This window comes from Sceloporus undulatus, chromosome 3 (genome assembly GCF_019175285.1).
Source record: "Sceloporus undulatus isolate JIND9_A2432 ecotype Alabama chromosome 3, SceUnd_v1.1, whole genome shotgun sequence".
NCBI classification, from domain to species: Eukaryota; Metazoa; Chordata; class Lepidosauria; order Squamata; family Phrynosomatidae; genus Sceloporus; species Sceloporus undulatus.
Window position 1 is genome coordinate 20,829,644 of NC_056524.1, and position 20,948 is coordinate 20,850,591.

The following is a 20,948-nucleotide window of genomic DNA, read 5'->3' on the forward strand; positions in this document are numbered from 1 at the left end:
CAAAGCCAGAGTCAGGATTCTAGAAGTCACAAATGCCAGTTCAGTCCAAGGTCGAGGATGCCAGAGGGGTAAGTTGCCGAGTCCATACTGAAGTCGTAGGTTCAAGGGTAGTCACAGATCTAGGACGCCACGGTCCAGGAACAAGAACAGAGGGGCCAGAGCCAACAGCATTCAGTACATTGAACTTGTAATAAACTCTGACAAAGGGTCAGGGTTTTCCAGCTGCCTTAAATCACAGAAACACTCCTTTATCACAGCTGTTTCTTATCTGCAGAATGTTTTTCTGCAAGCCTCCTAGAATGCCGCAGGCATGCCCTTTCAGCTCTCCTTTGGCTAAAGGGAGGAATCGCCATGCTTTGTTGTTCTATGGCGGGTTACAGACGGGCAGGGGAGGACGTCTTGGAGGTGTATTCAGCTGAATGCGGAGCCTCCAGACGGCCCGCCCCGGGGGCGTGCTTCAGGTGTTGGAGCTTCCACACGGGGGGCAATGAAGACGCCTCACCTGGGTCCGTTTCGGACCCGGAGCTTCCATACGGCCGCCTCGGAGGACGCTGCAAAAAGAGAGGCAGCTTCCTCACGGGCGGCCCAAACCGCGGCTTTTTTTTTTCTTTTGCCGCATGAGAGGTGCGCAGCTTCGCAGCTGCAGCGCTAAACAGCGGCGGCAGAAAGCCTGTCTGCGCATTTAAAGCGCCCAAGCCCCTTTAAACTTTCTCTCCTCTACGAGGCCATGGAGGCTGGCATCCATGTGCCAGGGAACCCCAGCATCAACATCACAAGCCAGCAGATCGGGCCCCTGATACTGGCTGACTGTGCCTACCCCATTCGGAAGTGGCTCATGACCCCCTTGAAGAGAAAGAGAAGAAGAAAGCAGGGGAGGCTGTGAAGAATGCCCTGGCAGATTTTTTTCTGACAAGGAGAATCTGAAGGATGGCTCCTGTGCCATCATCTGTGATGTCACAGTGCATTGTACTGTAATAGCATAAGCACATGAATAAATGTATCCCATTATCCACAGTATGAGTCTGCCTATCATTCCTGATCTGTGCTGTGGGCATGTTTTGCCACGTGCCTGAGGAGGACACACACAAACACACACACACAAAAGTTCTCCTGGCGCCTGTTTTCCTGGGGCAAAAAGATACATCAGCTCCAACTGCCAATTGCCCCTTTGACAATGTATCAATCCCCCTCAAATTCAAGCTTTCCTAATGGCCCATTTGAATGTATCAATGGGGCACCCAGAGGACATCTATTGGGGGAGAGATTCAAACTGCTCCTCTGAAAACTTTCATTGGCCTAGGACCACCGTGGCCTAACGGCCCAGAGCCGCAGGTGCCCATATATACCCGTGCGCAACTGTGCAAGACCCCAGGACGGCGATCGACATGGCAGAGCCACGCAGGAGGGTCCCGGTCCGAATCGCCTACTGGACAGATGAAGAGGTCGGGATCCTCCTGGACTCCCTGATGCCACAGGCAGCCGCGAGGAGGGTGATGGCTAGCACCAACAAGCCCAACCGGGGGCATTTTCTCGAGGCATCTCGTGCCCTCCGAAACCAAGGGTTTCAAAGAACGCTGCACCAATGTAGAGTGAAATTTAAAACTCTGAAGGCAGCGTTCTTCGAAACCCTTGAGGATTTCGGAGAGGCGCCCCCGGTTGACAGGCAGCCACCATTCTTCTCGCGGCTGAAGGACCTGTGGATCAGGGGAGATCGGCCCAGACCTGAAGATCGCCGTCCTCCAGGTAAGCCAGAGCTCTTGCCATGCCCTGTCCTCCCCTCCTTGACCCTTCCCTTGCCCTCCTCTCCTTCCTGCATGGTGCCAATGCCATCCCTCCTCTTCCCTTCTGCAGGCGTGCGGCCGAGGCGGAGGCGGAGGGAGGGAGGGCACCCTGCCAGGTCGCCCTCTCCACCATCCTCGGGGGACGAGGATGTCCCCGAGGGTGGGCCACAGCCAGGACCAGCTGCTGTGGCCCCTCCGCAGCCAGAGCAGGCTCCTCTGGCGGCAGGTAGGTCCCCAGGGTGAGGGGTGGGGGTTGCCTGCCTGCAGCCCCCACGACACTTGTGCCCTCGTCTGCCATGCCAGCATGGTAACTTGGGCCTTTCCTTCCTCTTTTGCAGGGCTTGAAGTCCTCGCTGCTGTTGCTGCCGCCGAGGAAGAGGAGCCTGGGCCGAGCCGCCGCCTGCCAGGACAGCCAGGGCACTTGGCTCTCGATGCCAGTGCCCTGGATCGTGTCCTCCAAGCCCGGCAGCAAGGTAAGTGTAGAGGTGAACCCAGGGAAGGGAGTGGGGGCACCCAGAAACCCTGCCTGTGGGAGTGGGTGATGGTCTGCACAGGCTGATCCTAACCATCCTCTTTCTTTTCTCCCCACAGAGAACCGGACGGAGAGGAGGTTTGCTGCGCTGGAGGAGAAGGTGGACAAGCTGGCGGAGAGAGTCTCCTCCATGGAGGAGACTCTGCAAGAGATCCTCCGCCGGCTTCCCGCCCCACCGCCTCCTCCCCCTCCCTGAAGCAGCTTCCCTCTCCTGCCCCCTCTGCCATCCCCCCTTCACCCTCCCCCTTGTAAATATTGTAATTATGTATATAGAAATCGTTTTGTTATTCTTAATAAAAAAGTTTATTTTTTAAAAAAAATTGTGTGGTTAATTATGCGCAACTGCGGCGGTGTGGCTGTGAGTGTGAATGAGGCGCAACTGTGCAGTCTAAAGCTAGGCAGGAGTGGTGTGAGGTAGCAATCTGCAAACTCTGTCCTTCCAGGCATTTGGACTTCATGTCCCAGAATCCCAGACCACAGGGCAAGGTGGCTGGGGATTCTGGGAGATGAAGTCCAAACGCCTGGGAGGACAGAGTTTGGAGATTGCTGGTTTGGGGACCAGTGAGCCAGGCATGGTGGGAGGAGAGAACAGGAAGGGTAGAATAGAGTAGATAGGGCTGGCAGGGAACACATGTCCTGGGAGGCGAAATGATGTCTTTATGGGACATCATGGGACCTAGTGCCTTGTCAGTGCTCCCTGCCCCTTGATCCCAGGCCCAGGCCCCCTGTAGTTGCCCCTTGCCTTTGGGGGCAAGTTTAGAAGGTATCAAAAGGTCTTGGGCACATTCAAGCTCCGGGGTCTCTTTTTTTTTTCCTTTGCCGGCTGGCGAATGCGCAGCTGCGCAGGGCTAAGCAGCGCCGGCAGAAAGCCTATGGGCACATTTAAAGTGCCCAAGCCCCTTTAAAACAAAGGTAGTTTCTTGCCAGCTGGTGATCAGCTGGTGTTGGCATCCTTGTCCGCTTGCACTTTGCCAGTGTCAGCAGCATCATAGATGCCTCCTCTCCTTTGGTCCCCGCGCTCCTGCTGAATCTGCAATGCGCAGCCACAGCTGTCGCCGCTGTCTCCGCTGTCCCCCTGCCATCTCCCCTCACCTCCTTTGTACATATGTCAATATTTACAGTTTTAGCGTTTTTTATTGTTAGGTGAAAATGGCAGAGGAATGTGTGTAGGGGTGCACTTTAAAGTCCAAACTTTCCAAGCAGCGCATGCGTACATCTTGCTCTAGGGTTAGGGTTAGGGTTAGGGTTACGAGGCTTAAAATGCGCCGCAGCTGTGCCTCAGCTTCCACAGCTGCATGGCAGTGGACGTTGCAATTAAAGCCTGACTGCAAACTGCGCATGTTCCAAGACCCCAACTGACTATGCGACGGAGCTTTTAAATGGGCAACTTAAAGTAATGGCGTAGCAGTTCTGGTGTACCGGTGCAGCAGCTCTCATGGCTTCTTCCCCTTCTCGATATGTGTCAGCATTCAGGTAGGACTGCTCCAGTTTCTGCAGTTACTCCAGTTTCTGGGACCATGCCTTTTTTCGGGGTGCTGGTGGATGGCTGAGCCATCCTGCCTGGTGGCAAAGGGGAGCCGCCACACAGCTGTGCCAGGAGCAGCCAAACTGTGCCCGTTCCCAGGTGAAAATGGGGCAGGAATGTGTGTAGGGGGTCACTTTAAATCCCAAACTTTCCCTTTTCACTTTCTACAACCAAAACATCCGCCGGCAAAAGTTACAACTTCCCGCGGTTCTAGCAAGGCATGCGCACAAGTGGCTCTAGGGTTAGGGTTACGAGGCTTAAAATGCGCCGCAGCTGTGCCGCAGCTTCCACAGCTCCATGGCAGCGGACGTTGCAATTTAAGCTTGACTGCAAACCACGCATGTCCTGGGAACCCGACTCATTATGCGACGCAGCTGACACGGAGCTTTTAAACCGGCAACTTATATTTGCGGCGTAGCAATTCTGACGTATCGGTGCAGGGGCTTACAGACGGACATGCGCAGGTACGCCGCAAATCAAAAAGAAGCGGAAAAAAGCAGCACCTTTTTAATGCCGCTTCTTCCCGCTTGAGGCGTGCAGGGGGCGTGTTCATGACGGCATTCAGGGAAAGCCCGTCTGAAGGCTCTACCTTCATGACGTCATGAGTACATCCCTTTTTGCCCGTCTGTAACCCGCCTAAGTCTCCCAAGTCTGGCACTTCCATTGGGGCAAGACTGGGCTGCTGAGCTTCAGGCTCCTCTGGAGGAGACCCAACAGAGCTAAGGTCTGGCTGATCCACAACCACTGAGACTGGGAGAGCAGAGCTGGCAGGGCAGAACTAGGGCCTGGCACAGCCTCAGGTACCTCCTGCACCTGAGGAGCCAAGACCTCCTCTGAGTCCTCTTCTTGGCTGGCCATGACAAGAATAAAGGTGCATTTGTTTGGTACTTATCACACAATGTCATCTGCAGCTGCTTTGCATTCCATTTGTTACTGTTGTGCACCTTTTCATTGATGCACAAAAGCTGTCAATAGGCTCTCAGCCTTGCTGCTATAGTATTTTCTGCCTTGATACAGTAGGTCCCTTCTACTGCAGTTCCATTTCTCAGGCAATCACGTGGTGTGAGTGGGCACGATTTTTCTCCTCTCTTCCTTCTCCTTGCAACTATCACAGCTGGCAGTGCCTTCCAAAAACTGGCTGCTGTATGCACATTCACATGACAGACAGCTTCAGGATACAGTTGGCAGCTAAGATCACTTGTTCCCCCTCCTTCTTCCACCCAAAGAAAGGGACTGCTTTGTGTGTGTACACAGCAGCTAGCTTTGGGAGGCAGTTGACAGCTGGGAGCACTTGTTGCACACATACACACACACTTCTCCCAAAGCACAGGGCTGCTGTATGTACATTTACACAGCAGCCAGCTTCAGGAGGCTTTTGACAGCTGGGATCACTTGTTCCTCCTCCCCCTTTCTTCCAGAAGGTGTCATTTGGCAGTGAGGAAAACAGATCATGTGACCATGGATTGCCAAAGCGCTGTTATGAAGAAAAGTATGATAAGAAATGATGCCAAACTGGTATGCTTCCATTGTTAAATTAGTGCAATTGTGGCAGGACAGCAGGCTGTTGAGATAATGTCCCCAGAATCCCCCAATCACCATGGCCAAGAGCTATGGTGATTGGAGGACTGGGAGAGTGGTAATCCAAAAAAGTGACTTTTCCAAGAGCAGGCTTATATGGATTATCCATCCATATCCAACTCATCCATACCAGTTACATTCCTGGTTGATAGGTTATGAAAATGGTACCCCCCCCCCCAAACCAAGGCTTATCTAATGTCTGTGTTATGCAAATGAATTTTGCAAGCTGATCCATATTCACTACTCCCTCCCACCAATACCTGTGACACTCCCTATTATTTTGACAACTCCAGCTGCTCTGCCACTGTATTACAAATGTGCCATTTATATTCATGAGCATGGAAATGCCTTTTAAAACTTTTAATCTTACAGAACCCTTGTTCTATCAATCAGCCTGTCCATTTCCTACCTCCATGGTAAGAGAGACATTGGGGAGATAATTAATATCTTCAGAAGTAAAGGATAGCATCTTCTTCAGTGGAACATATACAAAGCCTTATCTCATTAGTATTCTGTGTAAAGAGATTTGTCAGGCAGCAAGCCAAGTCTTGGGCAGCATCTCTATACTGTGATACACAGCCATCCCAAGATATTTAGCTACCTGAGATGGAACAGCATAAGATACCTCAACCCACCCAGCCAATTTAAAGCACATAGTGCTCAATGCCAGTCTAATTATTTTACCAAAGTTGTAAATCCCAGAAAAAACTTTACTATTAGTAAAAAAAATATAAGAATTATAGGCGCAGGACAGATCGCCCCAAAAGGGCTGCCTGCCGGCAGCCTAAATCCCTCCGGAGGAAAGCAGCCGCCGCCAAACCGCACAGCTTCCCTCCGGGGGGAAAACAACCTCATTTTGCACCGCGGGGAAGACATCACAAGTGCACCAATGGTATAATTCACTGGAAAAAGTAATAATGCTTGGCAAAATTGAAAGCAGGGGGGAAAGGGAAGACCACATTACAGAAGAGTTGAGTCAATCAAGGAAGCCACAACCCTGACTTTGCAGGACCAGAGCAGGGCAATCAATGACCAGGTCTCTTGGTGGTCTCCTATTTATAGGGTCACCATAAGTTAAAGCCAACTTGACAACAAATAACAACAGCAAATAACAACCGATTCCTTTTTTTAAAAAAATGCATTTTAACTAAATGAATGCAGAACACTCATTTAAAAATAAATAAATAACAAAAACTTTATTTATATACCACCTTTCTACAGAATCAGGGCGGTGTACAACATTTCACAAATACAACACAATACAATAAAACACATTATAAAATGTACATTCAATTAAAATAAACAGTAAAACAGCTCCAGCCAGCTTGCCATTGCTGACGAAAAGAAGAGGGTGGGGTTATTCGGGCCGCACATCAGGGGTATGCCTGCTTGAATAAAAAAGTCTTCAGCCCCTTTTTAAACTGGGCCAGGGAGGTGGCCGAGCGGAGCTCAATGGGCAGAGAGTTCCAGAGGTTGGGGGCCGAGGTGGTAAAAGCCCTCCTAGAAGTGGAAACTAATCTGGCCCCTGGAACCCTTAACAGTTGCTGCCCAGATGTTCTGAGTGTGCGGGGCGGATTATATGGAGAGAGACGGTCCTCAAGGTACCCTGGGCCCTAGCCATTTAGGGCTTTATAGGTAATTACCAACACCTTGTATTGCGCCTGGAAGCGAATAGGCAGCCAGTGCAAATTTAGATTTTAGATACTGCGAAATTTAATATATGGCACACTAAATATAGAACCCAAGATGCTGGCTTTGCAAATGAGAAAACAGTGTGGTTGATATGTGACACAAAATATTTTCAGTGTTATAAAAAGAGCTTTTATAGATCTGGGACTTTTTCACCCACACAGTACTGCAAAGGCATTTTATAATTGGAAGTTGACACTGCAATATTAATAAAGGGTTATGATCATAATCCTGGCAACAATTATAGGAAAACCAAATGAATATCAATCTTAGTATTAGCTATAGTCAAACAATGTTCAACAACATACTGAGTTAGGGGCTAGTTTGGATTATAACAGATTTGATGCTCTCTTTCCCAGTTCAAATCAATAAAAATGACAATTTCGACTCTATAAATGTTCAGGAAATTATGTTAGCTTATTCATAGATGGTACATCCCCAACCTTTTTCTGAAAATTTGCATTTTATTGCCTAATATCAGTAAAATCCTAGTGCGTAATGGCATGCATCATACACACACATACACACAAAAACACATTCGTTTCACATATTAAACAAAAATACTTGATTTCTATTCTCACATTGCAAATAGGCTATTTATATTTTTTTCTGCTTATTTTTCATTGCTTACTTTTCATCCTGAGCAATAGAGATCCATGAGAGAGAAATGACTTTTACATTTATAGAAAACTGCCACCCAACATTTTGCATTGATCGCAAATTATTTGTCCCACTGCAATCTTCCCTGACAACAAGGTAATTGCTTCACTGATATAAAATTCAGGAAATGGCTTTCAATGCACAAATCTTTATAATGCATAAAACGGAAAACAAGGTATGCCTACTGCACAGAAAATCATGTTGGCCAGCAAGTTCTGAAGCACAATATTTCTTTGACTGTGAAAATTTCTCATTTTATGCTCTCAAAACATGAGAGCTCATTTTTGGTCATGAAAAAACAAACATTTTCAAATTCTAGAACTGGTAGGAGACACTGAGCCATCAGGGTAAATAAAAGAGAAGTAAGCATGTCAGCTGTAAGCAGCCAAATCTAAAAACTATATTGTGACAATGCATCTAGTAGGTGCAAAGTGACAAAAAAGTGTGCAACCTTTCAAGATTTTCAGCTTTCTTCATCAGCCAAAAGGTTGCAAATAGCATGGAGGGAGGAAAATGGGGAGAGACTTAAAAGTCAAAGCAAAATGTTCCACCAGGTGTAGTTCCTCTTCCACCTTCTCTTGCCATATACACAATGTACCTTTCTGACACTAGGTTACCCCACACATCTAGTAGCCAGCCGAGCACAGCCAGGAAGTATCTGGCTGTGTCTCTGAAGCCAGATGAATGAAGAAAAGATCCCCTTCCTAGTACTCCAGAGGAACATCTGGGAGGTCTAGGATGATCCTGTGGTCTTTGTATGCCTGGCTGCAGAAACTGGACACATCTGGCTATCCCTCTGCCCTGCCTGCCCACAAAATGGCTGTGGAGAAAGTGCCATAGTGGCAGAAAGATGTGTTGCACATCCTAAGGACACTGCATAAAAAAGATGCTGGATGCTGAAGTTGAAAGCTTTCATGCCCAGCATCCATGGTTTTTTGTGGGTTTTTCGGGCTATGTGGCCATGTTCTAGAAAATTTTCGCACCTATGATCCTTATATTTTTTACTAATAGTAAAGTTTTTTCTGGGATTTATACCTTTGGTAAAATAATTAGACTGGCATTGAGCACTATGTGCTTTAAATTGGCTGGGTGGATTGAGGTATCTTATGCTGTTCCATCTCAGGTAGCTAAATATCTTGGGATGGCTCTGTGTATCTCAGTATAGAGATGCTGCCCAAGACTTGGCTTGCTGCCTGACAAATGGGAAACCATTCAGAATCAGGGGCTTTCCCAGCATGTAATGATCACCAATTAGCAGACATTAATCCTCTTTTGCATTAGCCTCCCAGCCTGAGGCCGGCCATTAGCACACAACAATACACATGCAAATCACTCCTGCACTCCCAGTCTCACACAGTATATATACACCCAACTTTTTCCAGGGAAAGCATTCTCTGAAGTTGCCAGCCACAGATGCTGCCGAAACATCAGGAAGAAAACTTTCTAGAACATGGCCACATAGCCTGAAAAACCCACAAAAAAACCATGCTGGATGCTCCTTCTGCAGTTATCCTAAAAAGACATAAGCAAGCATCATGACTGCTTGTGTTACCAACATGATTCTAGCCAGTTACTTCACATGCTCTGAGATGTAATGAGAATCATAGAATCATAGAATCGTAGAGTTGGAAGAGACCACTAGGGCCATCCAGTCCAACCCCCTGCCATGCAGGAAATCCAAATCAAAGCATCCCTGACAGATGGCCATCCAGCCTCTGTTTAAAGACCTCCAAGGAAGGAGACTCTATCACCCTCCGAGGGAGTGCATTCCATTGTCGAACAGCCCTTACTGTCAGGAAGTTCCTCCTAATGTTCAGGTGGAATCTCTTTTCCTGTAGCTTGCATCCATTGTTCCGGGTCCTGTTCTCTGGAGCAGCAGAAAACAAGCTTGCTCCCTCTTCAATATGACATCCCTTCAAATATTTAAACAGGGCAATCATATCACCTCTTAACCTTCTTTTCTCCAGGCTAAACATCCCCAGCTCCCTAAGTCGTTCCTCATAGGGCATGGTTTTCAGACCCTTCACCATTTTTGTCGCCCTCCTTTGGACACGCTCCAGTTTCTCAATGTCCTTTCTGAATTGTGGCGCCCAGAACTGGACACAATATTCTAGGTGGGGCCTGACCAAAGCAGAATACAGTGGCACTATTACTTCTCTTGATCTAGACACTATACTTCTATTGATGCAGCCTAAAATAGCATTGGCCTTTTTAGCTGCCGCATCACACTGTTCACTCATGTTCAACTTGTGGTCTACTTGGACTCCTAGATCCCTTTCACACGTAGTTTCATTCAGCCAGGTGTCACCCATCCTATATCTGTGCATTTTATTTTTCCGCCCTAAGTGCAATACCTTACATTTCTCTGTGTTGAATTTCATTTTGTTAGCTTTGGCCCAGCTTTCTAGTCTATTCAGGTCATTTTGAATCTTGATCCTGTCCTCTGGGGTATTAGCTATTCCCCCTAATTTGGTATCATCTGCAAATTTGATAAGTATGCTCCCAATTCTGTCATCCAGGTCATTGATAAAGATGTTGAATAGCACTGGGCCCAGGACAGAAGGAAGGGTCTGTGGACTCTCAAATTGCCAGGTGATCTCATGATGTAACATTCCAACTAGAGAAGCTCCTGGGCTTCATGGAAATGGGGAAAACAAGAGGAAAAGACTGCAGAGCACGTCGTAGAGTACATGGTAAAGCACACATGCTTTTCAGGGAGAAGGTCTTAGGTTGTATCCCCATCAACTCCATGGAAAATGCTCAGATATCAAAAGAGCTGCAAAATCTCCAGCTAGAGCTGAAAATATCAGTTATTATGATGGAGAAATTATCCTACCTATATGATACAGTGCTAGATAGATAGATAGATAGATAGATAGATAGATAGATAGATAGATAGATAGATAGATAGATTATATTTGGTGGGTATCAGCAATTTGAGGTATTCACTAATTTTTACCTGAATTTCTGTCAGATTTGGAGGTCCTGCATTATCTGTTCCTGTTGCTTAAAAGTAACAGGATCAGAGAGAGTTTTGAATATTTATTTCCAGAATTTATACATAGCACAATGCACAGAACATTCTGTAGCTAGTTCCCTCCAGCCTCCCCAGTACCACACACTTCTAAATTTCCCCTGATCAAATACAAGGATTGAGGGATAAATCACTGACGTTACACATTGATAAAAGCAGTACATGCATGTAATTGCAATGTGATGTTTATAAAGATACTTTTTTGATGTCTTGTTTTATTCAGCTGATTTTGGTGTAGTGTTGTACCAAAGCAGGGGAGTGCTTTATTAAAACATCATGCAAGAATACTCTTGATGCAATACTATTGTGTAAAGTTACAGTAAAACAATACAACAAAGAAGAGTTGGAGAAATTTAGTGCATACACTTCCTTGAAAAGCTTCTTCTCATGCCTAGATGTTGGGAAATGTTTTTCAGTGCTACTGAAAGCTGGTACTCTGAGGTTTTTATGTCATTTTTCCAGCATTTCAATTACTATTCCAGTTCTTATTTCACATTCCTTTTATAGGGGCCATCATTGGGCAAAGGGAAACTTTGTGCTTGCTTTTTCATTGGCCCAAGGTCACAAAGAGTCTTTGGTACACACCATCCAAGCAGTGTACTGCCAGCAGAATTCAAAAGGAAAATATGGCACCTTCTTACATTGGCGACTAATTAACCATGAAAAAATTAGTCTCTCTAGAATTTTTTATTTGCAACCTGTAACCTACAAAGGATGTATTTGCCTCCAATACAAACACACAAAGGATGGAAAGAATATTGGAAAATATTCACAAAATGGTAAAAAGGAAAAAAACATTTTTGGGCTGTTTTTTTTTTAGTGATGAGAAGAACCATGGGCTGACCGATATATTAATAGTTTGGGGCTTATTCTGCACACATCATTTTGTATGCAAAACCCACCATTTTCTATGTAGAAAATAATATTTTTATACAGAAATGTTGGCTGGAGTCCTATACCACTGTCTACATTATGCAACTTTATATATGTTGTTGTACGCCTTCAAGTTGTTTCCGACATATGACAGCCCTAAGGCAAACTTAGGGGTTTTTCTGAAGCTGATAACGTATGACTCATCCAAGTTCACCCAGTGGGTTTCCACAGCCAAAGCAGGGTTCAAATCATGGTCCCCAGTGTTCTAGTCTGTGGCCTTCATAGCAGAGTCACTAAGAAACCCTGTTAGTGAATTGTGAACATGCATAACTGGATACTGGAAAGAATGTTTTAATATACATCAGGTTTCACCAATGCCCATCAGCACTCCCTAGCCATTGTCCTGATGCACAACAAGACCAGTGCACAACTGGACTGATGCACATTGGTCCCATTGTGCATCTTTCCCAATGCTCAACAGTCACTTCATTCAACATAACAGTAGCCCTGTACTGGATATGGACATTAGAGAACTGCCCAATACTAATTTCTGCTGATGTAAGGTCTCACACAGCAACATGTCCCCAGCAGAATTCCAGTCACTATTTCCAGCACATAAAATGCTATTTCCTGTGCAAAACAGCCACATGTAAAATTTGCACAGAATAGGTCCTATGTTACCAATAGACTTCTAAAACTGTGGTTTTGTAAGATCTTCTTGCAACAGAAAATTGTTAAAATTTATTCATTGCTTCCTTTTAGAAGAAAGTTAAGGTACATCTATACTATAGCAATAATGCATTTTAGCACCACTTTGTAATAGCATGCCTTGTTTAAAAAAATAGTATTATTTTGCATATTATTTCCTGCCCAAAATCTGCTAGCAGGAGGGGAAGGAAATCTGGAAAGTGAGTTTTGCATATGACTGAGTGGATGAAAGAGCTTGACCTGCTGAAATACATGTGAGGTGCATTATGTTTACAAGGGGGATTATGTGCTTATTTTGTTGTACATCAGCTTGAGGATTTTTTTTAATAGCGCAATATGGATGTTTTATCAACCATGCCAATGTTCTCTTCACTCATGTTGTACCCTTCGTAATGCTTCACATTTTGCTAGATGCTGAGAAACATCCACATGTACAACATCTGATTCACAGAAGTTGAATCCGACATAGGAACATGATGAGAAGACATAAAGAAATACAGTGGAAATAATGACTTCTGTGGCATTACTTTTCTGATAGGCAAGACAACTGTGAAGTTTTATCCGAAGGAGAAAGTCTCTGACAAATTCAACTCTAGTATTTTTGATAGGTACAAGTTGTTATAACTGAACTTTATTATTCCAATTCTTCTTCTTCTTTTTTTTAATTGCAGAACCCAGCACTGCTCCAACTGATGTTAAAGCTACAGGATTGTCTGTATCAGAAATTCTTGTTGTATGGAAACACAGTAAAGAAAGTCTCGGAAGACCTCGAGGATTTGAGGTATAAATATAAACCAGTGGGTTCGCTGCAACTGATGTCACCTAATGTCAGGAGGGGGGCAGGCAGCCCTGTACTCCCCCCCCCCCGCCACTGCCTTACTCACCTTACTTTCTTGGCTGGCTGGCTGGCTAGCCATCACCTAACCATACTGCTGTTGGAGTAGCAGCACTGCAGCCTTCGGAACACCCATTCAGGGTCCCGTGTGGCTGCTCACCCATGTTGGACTCTGTACTGGACTCTGAATGGAAGGCATGTCCCTCCTACAGCAACTGCTGCTGAGGGAGGCAGTATTATGGTCTCCAGAGCACCTGTTCAAGGTCACTAGGAATGGGAGATGATGCCCTTTCTCATTTGTCCGGCAGTCCCACCAGTCCCATTGGGTGCATCATCCTACTGGAGATACACTCCCTTCTGGGGTGTCATCCAGTGTGGTGCACATCACTGCACCCCACTGATGACTGTGATATAAACTATAATGGCTAAACAGTGGCTATCCTACTTTGGACATCTCATGATACAACATGATTCACTGGAAAAGGTAAGAATGCTTTGTAAAGTGGAAAGAAGTAGCAAAAGAGGAAGGCCATGTTACAGATGGATTGATTCAATCAAAGAAGCCACTGACTCTGAGTTTGGAAAACCTGAGCAGGACAGTAGATGAGCTGGTCTCATGTAGGTCTTTGTCTTATATGGTCACCAAGGGGGTGTACAGACCAGAACTTTATGCTGGCCTGCACACAAACTAGGGCTCAGATACAGCTGAGCATTCACGTGCTCTAAGCCCTTACCACGTACTATGGGTGCCATCATGACATGCGCTCATCCAGATGGCACACACCATGATGACGTTCGTCATGTGTAGTGCCCAAATGGTGCTGTGCACAAGGGACATCATAAGGCCATGTCATGGCGCTTATGGTGCCTGTTCTAGGGTGCTAATAGGAGCCATGTTTTGCTGGTTCTATTTGCACCGGGTTGGGGGCATGGCCTGTAGGCGCTCCTTTCCCTGGTGTATCAGGGCCTCAGCTGCCACAACAGCAGCCTCCGAGGCCCCGATCCACCGCTTTCCGGGCCGCGAGGAAGGGGCAAAAGGCTGCTTCCCCGCGGCCTTGTGATGACTGGGCCCTCCAGTCATTTGGGGACTTCCCCTGAACCATAAAGGGTTAATTTGGGGGGGAGGTACATGCTAATGAGAGCTGACATCACATGCTAATGAGCAGCTACACCATAGCTGACGTAAGGCTCACCTGGCCAATCAGCAGTGCCAGAGCGGCCTTTTCATGAAGGTTCGAGGAGAGGACTTTAAAAATACCCTGTAGGACCATGCTTTTTTTTGTTCTCCATCTTTGTGTCTGTCTGGGGAAACCAGCTGTGTGCTTGCACGGAGGCAAGCAAAAGAGCTAGGCCATGAGGGCCAGCTCTCTGTATCCAAAAACTCAACACGGACTGCAAATCCCATCACTGTGTGATTAGATAGGGAATGTGTTAGTTAGTGCGCTTAGGTTTTCTTATGTTATCTAATACCTTGCCTGAAATGAACATCTTTGTAACTGTGTTTTCTGACCTGCAAGGCAAGGAGGCCTTGCATGAATGATATCCTCCTATTCTGTTCTACTTCTTTAAAATAAATATCTTTCTTTAAAAGTATCTGCTGGCTCTCTCTGCTCCTGGACACGCGTCTTAAGCTCGGTCTACTGGGTGCTGTAAGCTAGCAAGGAAGGAATTTAGATATCCCTAGCAAGTCTCAGTGTGTGCTTGGGGGAAGGTTGTTTGGAAAATTCACTGAGTGGTGGCAGTGGAAACAGGACCTCAAGGGGTCCTAGAAGGAAAGTAAAAGGGACTCCCTGGGAGTAATAGTCACGCACAGGGCTAATTCCCCCAGGGATCACCACAGGCCTGGAAAGGGGTGTCCTTGGGGCTTCAAGTCCCGAGGACATCCGATGGCGGCAGGGAGGAGGAGAAAGGGGCCACTTGGCCCCTTTCTCCTTTGCGTCGCTGGGCTCAGCCATCTAAAGGCTGCACCCAGCGACACAAACCTGGAAGGAGCTCCGAAACGGAGCTCTTTCTGGGGCCGTGGAAAGGGCGCACTAAGCACCCTCGTGCAGCCCCACTATGTAACAACCGCGCTGCCTCATTTGGAGGCGGCACAGTCGTGACGTAGTCATGGTGGCGGCTGTGTGGAACGGCCACCACCATTTTGTATGTGCTGAGCATGTACTAGGGTTGGGGGGGGTGCGGAAGCACCGCCGCTTCCTAACCCTAGTACGTGCTCAGCACGTACTTTAAGGCCCGTCTGTAACGGGCCAAAGGCATCTGAGGGCTTCCAGGAATTTATCTTCTCTTCCTCCACATTTAGCAAAGAGAAGGGGAGAAGGAGGTAGTCTTGGACGTTTGGAGAGATCAAGAGATCACGAGCCAGGTGTCTTGGGGGATCACACATAACCCCTGGGCCTAATTTTGCCCTGGTTTTAGGGTTACTAGTTCAAGAGTGCTTCAAGTCCTGAGGTTCCAGGCTAAAACCTAGGGATGGTAATGTCATTCAGCATTATGTAGTAATTCAAACACACACACATACAGAGAGAAAATGTTTTCTTGTTTGGAAATTATGACAGAAATCTTAGCTAAACTGTCATCTTGGCCTGAGAGGGAGCGATCAGGCAGACCCAGCTCCATCAGGGACAGCCTGAAGGAAGAGGCTCCTCCCTCTTTTAACTATCATCTTGGCCTCAGAGGGAGCGATCAGGCAGACCCAGCTCATCAGGGACAGCCTGAAGGACGAGACTTTTCCCTCCTTTAACTGTCACCTTGTATTTTGTATTGTATTGTATTGCAATTTTTACTGTACACCACTATGATCATTGCAGAATAGCGGTCTATAAATAAAACGTATTACTAAAGGGGCTGTTCCCAGATCAAGGTGAAATGAGGGGATTATTCTGTTTTGCCTACACAGAGAGATAGGATAAGGAACTTTCTTCTAGCTAGAAGGTGAATGCAAAGCATAGTTGAGGGTGAGTCCTGGCATTATAACAAGGAAGGAGGAAATAAGCTAATGAGGTAAACAGAGACCCACAGAACTCTTTTCAAGTTGCAGCAATAAACCAGTTAAGCCTTGCAAACTGTAATAAACTGATGGAGCTGGAGATTTCACAAAGCCCTTTCCTTTTGCTTGGAGCTGAGCTCACCAAAACTGGAGAATTTACAACCTTGTCTCCCACATGGAGAGCCAGTGTGGTGTAGTGGTTTGAGTGCTGGACTACATCTCTGGAGATCATGGTTCGAATCTCTGCTTGGCCATGGAAACTCACTGGGTGATCTTGAGCAAGTCACATGCTCTCAGCCTTAGAGGATGACAATGGAAAAAAAAACCTCTAAAGAAACTTGCTAAGAAATCTGCATGATAGCTTCACCTTAGTGTTGTCATAAGTCAGAAATGACTTGAAGGCACAAAACAATAACAACAATTCCCACTTAGAGATGGCCCACAAAAACTGGAGACTCTGGCACCCCTACCTGACCTGGATAGATGAGGGTCCTAGCCTTTGATAACTTGCCCCCCTTTTTGCAATAATATTATGCCTTGGGCAATTTCCTTTTCAGGTTTTGTTTTGTTAACTCACCCGCTTCTTCTTTCACCATGGTCTCCTGCTTTGTTTTATTGACAAAAGTGACAGGAGGGATAAATCTTCCATGACCTACTTGGTAATGCAGGTCTGCTGCATGTTGAACTGAGGAACAGTCCTAGCAATTTGCTTAGTTTCAAAAGCATCCTTGGATGGTAGATGGCATTGCCAGTGGAATTGCTCAGGCTTTATGCAAAAATTGTTCTAGACTGTCATTATTTCTGATCTTAATGTAGGTTTGTCAGTGACACCCCCTCAAGTTAGCTCTTTTTTCCTATCTGTTGGCAGCTTCCCCCACCCCCACCCCCAGTAAAATTGACTTCTTTTGTGGTTCCCAACCTTGAAAGTTGGTTAAATCACCCAGCAAATCCTCTCCTGCTGTAGCATATATTTTTGTGAGTGTTTAAAATGATAGACAGTGCATATGTGCAGTGGCTAACAATTCATATTGAGGAACCATGACATCAGTGACTAAAGAAACAAACTCAGGCTTTATTGTAAGTACTCTGTTAAAGACAGGAAAGCTTCATAAGGGTGCTAAGCTAACACCAAACTAAGCTAGTTTGACTTTTTGCAGAAGTGAGGAAATCAAGGGGCAAGCTGGAAAAATCCATAAGAGGATCAGTTTACATTTCAGAGTAGTTAGGATAGGAGGATAAGAAGTGAAGAGACTTTGGATCACTGGAAACTACTTAACCTTATCACAGCTGCTCTCTCTAAGTCATTTTTAACTCTGTAATTGCTGAGCATTCCTGCATTTCTAGCACAGGAATGCTCAAACAGATTTACAAGGCAGCTGTTTAATCTACAACTCATATTAATACTTATACACAAGTGTACAACACAGTACTTATACACTTTAGCCATTTAGAGTCATGTTTTGTTGCAGAATTCACATAGAACTAGATCTAGAATGCAAGATTTCTGTGGCACTCTCACTTGCATAGTTGTAAACACTGTCCTGGAAAAATATCCTCAACAAAAATTGCTCCAACAGAGGTTCCTAGTGGAAGAATCTCAGGTTGAGGGAGTTGTCTTTAAAGCAATTGTTTGTTGTTTTTAGTGTGTGCTGCTGGTCCCTGATGCTGATGCTGCAGGCTGCTTTAGAGCAGCATCTATCAATACTCTGGAGAGTCCACCTGGTTCTTTTCTTCCCAATTCCCACCCTTCCAAAAATGTATTACTATCATAGCTTCCAACATTTCACAGATGAAAAGCAGGAGATGTGGGTCAAGCAACATCAGAGTGTGGTCAATAAGGCAAAAGTTACAGTATTTATGGACTTGCAATACTTAATATACAAGTATTGCAAGTCTGACTATGTCATGTGTTATATGTCACATTTATGTAGTGGTATTTGTAGTTAATAGTATGTTTGTTAGTTGGTTGTTTTTGTTTTTTGGGGTTTTTTGCAATAATGGCTTTTGTAATAATTTAAATAATAAAAAAGTTATTTATGAAGACAAGCATGCAAGCTAGAAGAGGCTGCAGCAGTTTGCTTTTGCCTGTGCCTACAAAGAAGGCCAAGACTCTACCCTTTCCCCTCCCCTCTTCTCCTCTCCCCACTGCTGAGTTAATTGAGTGCAAATTGCATTTGCAATGTGAACTCAGTTTGCAGCAATTTAACTATGATGGGGACCAAAGGGAAATGTGAGAAGAGGAGAGAACACGGGACATTTTAAAAGCAGTTTTAAAAAGTGGTGTGACAGACATCTGGACTGTCTCTGCTAAATCAGGACAGATGGAGGGTATGAACTACAGTGTGCACAAGGACTCATCCAGAAGGAGTGTTCAGCACAGAAAAAATCTACATTGTCTCAATATTTCCTGGCTCAGGAGTCACTGGATCTGGTATAACCAATGGCAAAAATAATCTGCGAATTGCAGTCCCACAACATTGGAAGGGACACACAGTCCCCACCCTTCTAGTCCAGTATGGTTGCTTTGTATATTTCCTAGCTTATAGTTAATGTTCTCAATTCTGTTCCCCTCTTCCTCAACCCAAACTAAACAACTGCCGTACAGTTTTGTTTTTTGGTATTAGTTGTTAATGGGTTGTATTACTGTTGGTAAAAAGCTTGATACACATCCTTTAAAACAAAGAAGCTTTGGGCACTTGATTCCTTTTCCTTTTAATTCCTGGTTTAAGTTCTTGGTCACCTCCTTTCTCCTTCTTCCTCCACACAGAGATGTAAAATGTTCTTGTCTGTAAAATAACATAGTAGTAGTAGTAGTAGCAGCAGCAGCAGTATATGGATGCAGTGGCTTAGCAGTTAAGACTCCGACTCTGATGATCACAAGGTCAGCAGGTTGGCAGTTTGAGACCTAATGTGATGGAGTGAGTGTCACTAGTCCTAGATTCCTCTAACCTAGCAGTATGAAAGCATGTAAAAGTGCAAGTAGATAAATAAGTACCATGTTGGTGGGAAAGTAACATCATTCCATGCACCTTGTCATTTAGTCATACTTGCCATATGACCACAGAGTCATCTTTGACAACACTGGTTCCCTCAGCTTAGTAACAGAGATGAGCACCACCCTCTATACTCAGACATAACTAGACAATCATGTCAAAGGGGAAACATTTACCTTTTAATAGTAGTAGTAATAGTAGTCCTTGTTGTTATTTCTTACCTGCCTTTCCCTGTGGATCAACACAGGGAACAAAAACCAACACATTTAAAACCATATACATGATTTTATAAATAAAAACATATAAATCAAATACATATTAAGATTTACCAATAAATACTTTAAAATCCTAATTTAAACACCATCTGGATAGGCCTACCAGAAGAGACTGGTCTTTACTGCTGATTTAAACTCAGGCAGCATCTCAGGCTGACAAATCTCTTCCAGCAGGTCATTCCACAGTATGGGGGCAGCTGAAGAAAGTGTCTTCTGGGTTGCAGCGAGCCTAATTTTGGGTGACTGAAGTAGATGTCTACCAGAGGACCTGAGTGTGCAGGATGGATTATATGGAAGAAGGTGATCCTGTAGGTAATCCTGACCCAAACCATGAAGAGCTTTAAAGATAATAACCAACACTTGATACTTTGCTTGGAAACTAATTGGCAGCCAGTGGAATGTTTTTAATATTAGTGTAATATGGTCACCCTTAGATGTACCAGTAACCAGTCTGAGCACCATGTATTGAACTAACTGAAGGTTCCAAATTGGGTATATAGGCAACCCAATGTACTACACATTGCAGAAGTCCAGCCTTGAGATTACCAGCACTGCCATCTTTCAGTCCTCCAAAGATATAGCCATGTTAGTCTGGAAAAATCAGTATGCAAAAGGATCTTGTAGCACATTTGAGACTAACTGAAGGAAGGAAGTTGGTAGCATGAAGAAGTAGGCTGAAGCCTACGAAAGCTCATGCTAACTCTTTCTTTCAGTAAATCTCAAAGGTGCTACAAGATCCTTCTGCATACTGATTTTGGTCCTCCAGTTCTAAAAAAAACTCCTAAGTCCTTTGACTTTTTAAGGCTAGGGTTAAAATGTTGTGTTCTCATTCTAATGGGTGCATAACATGCCTTATTTTATACTTGGCATTTTCTTAATTATGTTGATTTGTCCTATTTCCACTGTATTTACCTGGGAAGCCAAGGCCTACAAGAGTCCTTTAGCTGTAGGAACATGAACAGGGAGGTTCACATATTTGCCCCACTTTCCCTGAAAAAGTGCTTGTCTCTATGTGAGGAGCTACTGCCTAGATTAGTAAACCATCATGTCAGCACCTTCTTGTCCAACTGAGCTGCAAGTCTTGTTCTCTGGGGAAATGTTGTCTAGATAATTATGAGCTGTTCCTTCAGAACCAATAGGCCTCTGGATAAACTTGGAATCAATGCAGTGCCCTCTAAAGAGGCCAGGAACATGAGAGAAAAAGGCAAATAGACTGACACAGGCAAAATTCCATACACATTGTACATCTTGGAGAACAGGCCATGTTATATAAGACTGCTTTAGTAGCTTAGCAGATAAATGAAACCAAAATAATAACAAGTAATGAGGTTCTAAATCCATAGCCCAGTGGGTCTCAAATGGTGGGGTGGAACCCGCAGCGTGGGCATGAGAGTTACTCAAGGGGACCCTGATCCCTCCTTCTCTTCCTCTTCCTAAACCTTTTTATGTGTAAAGCTTACACATGCATTGAGTTAA

The 20,948-nt window shown here is 45.2% G+C and overlaps 1 protein-coding gene across 5 annotated transcripts in view; it reads left to right on the forward strand.

Annotated features, from left to right (window-relative positions):
- CNTN5 (contactin 5) overlaps nt 1-20,948 on the forward strand; it is a 932,298-nt gene that overhangs the window by 897,165 nt on the left and 14,185 nt on the right. For all 5 annotated transcript variants that reach the window (XM_042459705.1, XM_042459707.1, XM_042459709.1 and 2 more), the window contains one exon: nt 13,052-13,161. In XM_042459705.1, the coding sequence (XP_042315639.1) occupies nt 13,052-13,161 (110 nt within the window). The remainder of the gene's footprint in view (nt 1-13,051; nt 13,162-20,948) is intronic.